This window comes from Centruroides sculpturatus, unplaced genomic scaffold (assembly GCF_000671375.1).
Source record: "Centruroides sculpturatus isolate CEXI.00-Female unplaced genomic scaffold, Cexi_2.0 scaffold778, whole genome shotgun sequence".
In the NCBI taxonomy this organism is placed as follows: domain Eukaryota; kingdom Metazoa; phylum Arthropoda; class Arachnida; order Scorpiones; family Buthidae; genus Centruroides; species Centruroides sculpturatus.
The window spans coordinates 318,615-326,461 of NW_019385068.1; the positions used below are offsets into that span (position 1 = coordinate 318,615).

General features: G+C 39.4%; 1 protein-coding gene across 1 annotated transcript; it reads left to right on the forward strand.

Moving 5' to 3' along the window:
• Nucleotides 1-5,831: 5,831 nt before the first annotated feature.
• Nucleotides 5,832-7,409, forward strand: LOC111634185 (E3 ubiquitin-protein ligase Siah1-like). The gene has a single exon (XM_023378893.1). It carries the CDS (start codon nucleotides 5,911-5,913, stop codon nucleotides 6,769-6,771), a length of 861 nt encoding a protein of 286 aa, XP_023234661.1. The 5' UTR covers nucleotides 5,832-5,910; the 3' UTR covers nucleotides 6,772-7,409.
• The last annotated feature ends 438 nt before the right edge of the window (nucleotides 7,410-7,847 follow it).

Here is a 7,847-nt window from a genome sequence, read left to right on the forward strand (position 1 = left end):
TCAACGTCTGGCAAGTGCCGGGATAAAACTTAAACCAAAAAAATGTATCTTCTTGAAACGACAAATAAAATTCCTAGGACACGAGGTGTCGGAAGAAGGAATCCGACCTGACCCAGCAAAAATAGAGTGCGTTAAAAATTTTCCCCGACCACAAAGTGAGAAGGACGTTAGAGCATTTTTAGGTTTGACAGGTTACTATAGACGACATATTTCCCAATATGCAAAGATTTCGAAGCCCCTTTCTGATTTACTGAAGAAAGATGAAAAATTCCATTGGACAGAGAACCAGGAAGTCGCTTTTGAGAGGTTAAAGGAGATATTAATATCAGCCCCATTACTGCGCTCACCAGATTTTGATAGCCCCTTTATTTTGGCAACCGATGCATCAAACACTGCGATAGGTGCTGTGTTGTCACAGAAAGATGAACGTGGAGAACTTCCAGTGGCTTATGCAAGCAGATTGCTCAAGCCAGCTGAAAGAAATTATAGTACTACAGAGAAAGAATGTTTAGCTGTTATATGGTCAATCAAACATTTTAGACCCTATTTGTATGGGAAAAAGTTTGAAATAATTACGAATCATAGACCCCTTAGATGGCTCATAAATGTTAGAGATGAAAGTTCAAGACTAAGTCGTTGGAATTTAGCGCTCCAAGAATATCAGTTTGAGATTATACACAAACCTGGCAAAACACATACAAATGCTGACGCGCTGAGCCGCATGCCGGTGACGAAAATAGACGAAATGCAGCCAATCTTTAGTAAAGAACAAGTTAGAGAACAACAGCAAAAAGATCCCTTTTGTAGTGAAATAAAGAAACAATTAATAGGAGACCCATCCTCTCAAAATACAAACCTAGATGTAGCAAACTTTTATTTAGATACAGATCAAACCCTTTACCACAGAAAGACAATAGCTGAAAGAAATGAGGTTTGGGACAGATTAGTAATTCCCCAAATAATGATAGAATACATTTTAAAATTATTTCATGACATTCCTAGCTCAGGACATTTAGGTGCAAAAAAGATACGAAAGAAATTACAAAAACAGTTTTATTGGCCAGAAATGAACAAACATATAACGCATTACTGCGATAGTTGTCAGGAATGCGCGATGAGGAGAAGACCCCTGCATGGACATCAAGCCCCTTTGCAGACGTTTCCAAAGGTATCGAGACTTTTTGAGCGTACTGCGTTGGACATCCAAGGTCCACTGCCTGTTACTCATCATGGCAACAAGTATTTGTTAGTTTTCATAGACCATTTTTCTAGATGGGCAGAAGCGATCCCTTTGCCGGACATAACTGCTAAAACAGTGGCGAAAGCGTTCGTCACGCAAATTATTTTAAGACATTCAGTCCCCAAACAACTGCTTACAGATAGAGGAGCCAATTTTGTATCTAAGGTTATGAAAGAAGTATGCGATTTGCTGCATATAGATAGACTCCTTACAACTGCATATCACCCTCAATGTAATGGAATGGTAGAACGGCTGAATAAAACGCTCATAGATATTTTAACACACTATGTTAACAAGGACCAACGTAATTGGGATGAGATGATCCCTTACGCGCTTTTTGCTTATAATACAACCGTGCATTCGAGCACAAATGAAACCCCATTTTATTTAATGTACGGACGTGATCCTACATATCCGTTTGACATAGTTACGGAACCAAATAGACCCAGTTATGACATAAGCGAAAATTTTGCGAGCGAACTCAGGGTTAGATTGAATTCAGCACACCAAATAGCGCAGGAACACGCAGAAAAAGCCGCGATAGACAGAAAACTATATCACCAGCGTAAAAACAAACCTTACAAATTTTCAGTAGGAGATCGAGTTTTTGTAAAGGAAGTAGTAGTCCCCTCTGGATTGAAGCGAAAGTTAGCTCCCAGATGGCAAGGACCCTATCGAATAGTTGCTGAGACGAGCCCGGTAGATTTCATCGTTCAGCACATACAAACCAGAAAGAAGTTACATACACACGCCAATCGAATGAAGCCTGCAATAGCTCGTTTAGAATTTAAGCCTTCCCTCGAGGAGGACGATAACTCAGGAATAGGAAATTCAAACTCAAATTTGGGAAGTGACGCAGACTCACTCCCATCAACAGTAGTCGATCCCTGGGATGAGGTCATTTTCCACTCGATCCAACAGGAAAGGACAGATTCAACACAAACCACAGAACCCATACAACCAGCAACCTCTTCTCAAGTTTCGCATAATTACGCTCTTCGAAGCAGAGGACCTGTAAGCGAGTACCCTTGGGTCCTTCCAACATCTTCGGGTTATATACCACCTAGCGTAGCGACGGTTACGGACGCGGAAGTAACTGAGGCTCCATCCCAAGGCCAATGTCACGAGCGCCCGTCACCGCCTACTCCCATTGGATTATTTACCAAAAATTGTAAATGGTGATCTCTTTCACCTGTTTAGAAGAGGTCATCATCCCCAATGAGGAGAAGGTTAGTTTGTAAAAACACGCGTACGGTCAACAAACTTTGTCGGAAATCGGAACTTAACTAGTAATGTGAAACTCTTTCTTTCATAGATGATGAAATTGAAACCTGTAACCTTTTAGTCATTTGTGATGATACTTTGTATCGCGAACGAACCTTCGACTTTTGTGCCAGTGTAGATGAAAAAAAAAAGTGTTTTTTGATTTTTGTCGGAAAAAGAAAAATGTAAAAATTGTCATTCACACACACGTTGTTCCAATCCAAAAATTGTCGCGAGAAAGAAACGCTCATTTAAAAATCTGTCATAGATTGAGCAATTTATACAATTGAAAAATGAGAAAAATTGACCCTCCAAATTAGAACGCGCACAGGAAACAATCAGATCTGTAACGAGAAAACAGCCGTCAAGAAGCTAATAGCAACAGGAGAACAATCACGAAGTGTTGAATGTTCGGCAGAATTGAGAGAAATGTCGCCTAAGAACCACATGACCTTGATCAGTGGAAATCTGCATCAAAAAAGATGACAGGAAATTGTCACGTGTTTACGACAAGAGGACATCCGGAAGAAGCGATGCCTGCAAAGGATGTTGAGGTCGACGAACGTCCACCTCCACGCAGACATTCTTTCATTCTCCTCTCCAGATTCTGTCAGAAAACTCGAAAGAAAAGAAGACAAAATGTGGTAATCTCTTGCATGACAGACTGATTGAACAAATTCAATTTAGACCCCGTTTGGCTTTTCGGAGAACAAGGAAAATTTTTGAATTGATATAACTTGCTCAGTCTACAAAATTAGAAAAAAATGTTTTCAAAAGAAATCCGTATCTTGACGAAACTCAAGAAATGTTACGCGAAGTGTCAATTTGTAGATCAGGTGTGACGCTTACATGATGTGACAATCGAGCACATTTCGATGTAACGCGAAACCAAACATGCGCGAGAAAAAAAAATGGAGAACGAAAAACAATTGTAATTATGATCTTGTAATTACAAGAAGGAAGCGAACTGTCAGCTTCCGAGGCTGCCAGAGAAAATGTCGCTGGCACCAAGCGACATTTTCCTTTGGTGGAGAGCCCTGTGAGGCCCTGGAAATAGCCCCCCCAAGAAAGGAAAGATATGTAAAAATTTGTTANAGCGCCCGTCACCGCCTACTCCCATTGGATTATTTACCAAAAATTGTAAATGGTGATCTCTTTCACCTGTTTAGAAGAGGTCATCATCTCCAATGAGGAGAAGGTTAGTTTGTAAAAACACGCGTACGGTCAACAAACTTTGTCGGAAATCGGAACTTAACTAGTAATGTGAAACTCTTTCTTTCATAGATGATGAAATTGAAACCTATAACCTTTTATTCTCTGGTAATGATACTATGTGTCGCCTACGAAGCTTCGACTATCGTTCCCGCTTTGACAAAAGGAATCATCTTTTTACCCCAAGGAAATTTCCTTATGACAACGAGCCAATGGACCCTCGTTCTGGAAATTTCGTTTGAAGGATATGATGAATATCTAAGTGGTCTACGTCGCCATCTATCTTCTTTAAACCCCGTAGTTAGGACGGGAGCACAAAGAAAAGATGACCCTATGCATCCTTTATGGATCTTGGCAGCAACAGAATTGGCAAATTTACGACTAACGTTCAACGATCTCGAAATAGAATATCAAGAATTAAAATCCACAGTTACTACAAACAGTCACTCTAGAAACAAACGAGGATTAGTGGACGTGGGAGGAAAGATCCTAAAATTTTTATTCGGAACTGCTACTTCAGAAGAAATCGAAGCGACAAATAGTAGGATAGACAGTTTATCCAAAAATCAACAGAAAATGGTACACATTTTGGAAGCGCAAACGACAGTGATGAACCAAACCCTACAAGCGGTCAAGGACAACCGGAAATACATCGACATGATGATAAAACGTCAGGAATATCTAGACAAAGAACTTCAGATGTTTAGCTATACTTTTGTAGTAAGCACCGCACTCCGATATGCAGAAAATGCTGTATCTGAATTTAGAGCAGGTATCACAAATTTAAGACAAGCCATAGAAATGTTGGAAAACGATCGACTTAGCTCTTATTTCGTGTCAAGGTCTCAGCTGTTAGAGGCATTGACAGAAGTCGACAAACACCTTCCTGGAGGAATATCATTAATAGAACCGTTAAATGAAGATAACGTTTTTAAATATTTCCAGTGGATCACTACTACAGCCCTAGCGCTACCGTCTACCCTTAGAATTTTTGCGAAATTTCCATTAATTACGCCGGAAGGATACTTCGATCTCTACGAAATCGTAAAATTTCCTGCATACTTTTCATTGTCGAAGACATTCGCCTATTATCAAGTTGATTATCCATATAGCGCATTATCCAGAGATAGACAGCTCTACATGTTGCTAGAAGCACACGACCTCCAAAAATGTAAAGTCGGATTAACAACCATTTGTTCACCAGAGGTAGCAGTATGGAAACTTCCATATCAATCTTGTGAGTACGCGCTGTTCATGGCGGACGAACCAGCAGTCAACCAATTATGCAAAAGAAAAGTTACCGTATACCCGAAACCCATGTTCCGGCGCATTGACGAAGAAGGAACTTGGATATACTCAACTCCATCACCCTTAAATTTAGTCGTCGACTGTAATCCCATCAGCAGGACTCTTCATTCTCAAGTAAAAATGATCAAGTTGAATAATACTGGAATTTTTAAACTCCCTATGACTTGTGTCGGTCACGTACCCGGCATACGTCTTACTTCTCATTTTCAATCCAGAACAACCTTCAAGGTTGCTATACGAAACCATTATGTCATTCCAGCAATTACGGATATACTCAATCTTACGGAAACTAAGATTTTGCGAGATTATATCCACGAAAACGTCACTACGAACATCCTCCGAACCAATGAACGAGATTGGTCATTGGAATTTTCTGGACGGATGCTTCGAGATATAAGTAAAGATATAGGATCAGTAAAAACAGATATCTTTTCGTCAACCTCGGAATTCACGAATCAACCATTACCTACTTGGACCCTTATACTTGCTATAGCCTTTACCGCATTGGTGATGATAATTTTGATTCTCTGGAAATGCCGCAAACATTCAAATTGCCTGAAGAAACGAAAGACAACCTTGACATATCCTTTTCGACAAAATATAGAACAAACGGAACCAACTCCGACCGAATTAATCGAATTAATGCCGTTAAGAGTCCTACCGAGAAACCGAAAAACAAGAATCAGGAAAAATTATGTTAGCATTACCCGACCAGGAGGATCCAGTTACACCCCTCGTCAGAGTAGAAACCATCCCCACGCAAATGAGACGAATGTAGAGCTCGCGTGAAGGGATCCGGACTCCTTGATATACTAAACTTTAGCATTCTTAAGGTAGAAAGAAAATTTTGTTCAATTGTTTTTTCCTTTTCATTTAGAACCACAAGTATGGCAGAAGGTCGACGAACTCCGGCAACCACTACCTTAGCAAACATAGGACGAACTTCAACAACTACCCCCATAACGGACCCAACGATAGTTACCATGTTTGAATGTCCCGTGTGTTACGAGTACATGAGTCCCCCGATACACCAATGTCAAGCAGGGCACTTGGTCTGTTCAAAGTGCAGAGAAAGAGTTCAACGATGTCCAGTCTGTAGAGGAGTAATGGATAGAAACAGAAACCTAGTTCTAGAAAGACTGTCAGAAAAAATTGCTTTTCCATGTAAGTACCGAGATAATGGATGCAATGAAAGCCGACTTTTGCAAGATAGACAAGTCCATGAACGATATTGTCCGTTTAAAACTTGCTCATGCCCATCTTTGGAAACATGTCGATGGGAAGGTACATATCAACAAATAATCGGTCATATTACAGAACGACATTCTACCATGATAAACCTTAAGCATGACACTGTTCGCATGATCATTGTTGGTTCGAATTTACATCGTGAATTTAACTGGACAACCCGGCTGTATTGTTATTATCGACATTTCATCATACAAGTAATTAAAACCAAAGGAGAAAATAATTCATACACCATTTATGTTATAATTCGAATAGTAGGAAATAGAAGAGATGCTACTCGTTTCATCGGAAGAATTGAAATAATAGGAAAAGGTAGACGCATACTATGGGAATCGATACCCAGGATCGTGACGGGAAATACACAACACATTGTATCTACAGGAGATTGTTGGACATTGCCTTTGACCATGTTAGAACGTATGCTAGAAAACGGAATGTTGACAGTAATTGTAACAATCATCCCCTCCAAAACCTCAAATAGCTTTATACGAAATTTCTAAAGAGAAAAAGGGAACTAAACAAAAAAAAAATTTTTCTTAAATGAAAGTTTACACTCCCATTCTTTTATCTTGATATGAAAGATTTCGATTTACAGCGAATGGTAAGAAAAATTTTGTTCCTAGAAAAGATAAATAAACTATTTGGAAAAATAAAACAAAAAGGGTTAACGATAAGCCATTTTCTATTCTTCCCTAGACGCCATGGATGATCTGGACTTGTCGAGATGGTATTGGGAGCCAGATTACGTCCAATTCGAATCCTCACAGAGCTCTTCCGGATCGTCGGAAAGTCTTTGTACCTTGTCTCCTTCGCTGGTGCAAAAGGCAATTCTCCAAGTAAGGGCACAAAACGATGACCCTTCGCGACCTCCAGCAATCGTCGCCCTTCCGTTGGAAGCCAGAATCGAGGATAAAACTCTAAGAGAAGAAGTACAACAAGTAAATAAGATGGCGGAGGATCGTGCCCGTCGATTGGCGGAAGAGAGAGAAAGAGAAAAGCCCAACCAAGAAAAAGAAATTCCCCGAGAGGGAGAAAGAGCAAAAGAAATCCAAAAAAAGGAACTTCCTCGAGAGAGAGAAAGATTGAACACACCCAAAGGAAGGGAAAGAATTAACAGACGACACACCAAATGAAAGGAAAAAAAAGGAGGAAAAAATGTACGAAGATCTTTCCATTTGCTTGCCTTCTGTGTTTTTTTTTTGACTACCTATGCAGACATATATGTGTGTATACATATATGTGTAGGCGATATATATACGCATGTGTAAAAAGTATTCAAATGTGTTTTTTTTTTTTTGCTTGCTTCATTCAACATTATAATCCAATATTCAAAAAAATATATATATAATAAAATGTTTATCTTATATAACATAAATAAAAATGTTAAATGTGAACATGTATGTTTTAATAATTCCTGATTTCGCGAAAGAAAAAAAAAACTCTCGTGACTTGACGAAACTCAAGAAATGTTGCGCGAAGTGTCAATTTGTAGATCAGGTGTAACGCTTACATGATGTGACCATCGAGCTCATTTCGATGTAACGCGAAACCAAACACGCGCGAGAAAAAAAAAAAA

Excerpts from the sequence above, each read along its gene's own strand:
- LOC111634185 (XM_023378893.1), top strand. The coding sequence starts at position 5,911 with ATGGCAGAAGGTCGACGAACTCCGGCAACCACTACCTTAGCAAACATA.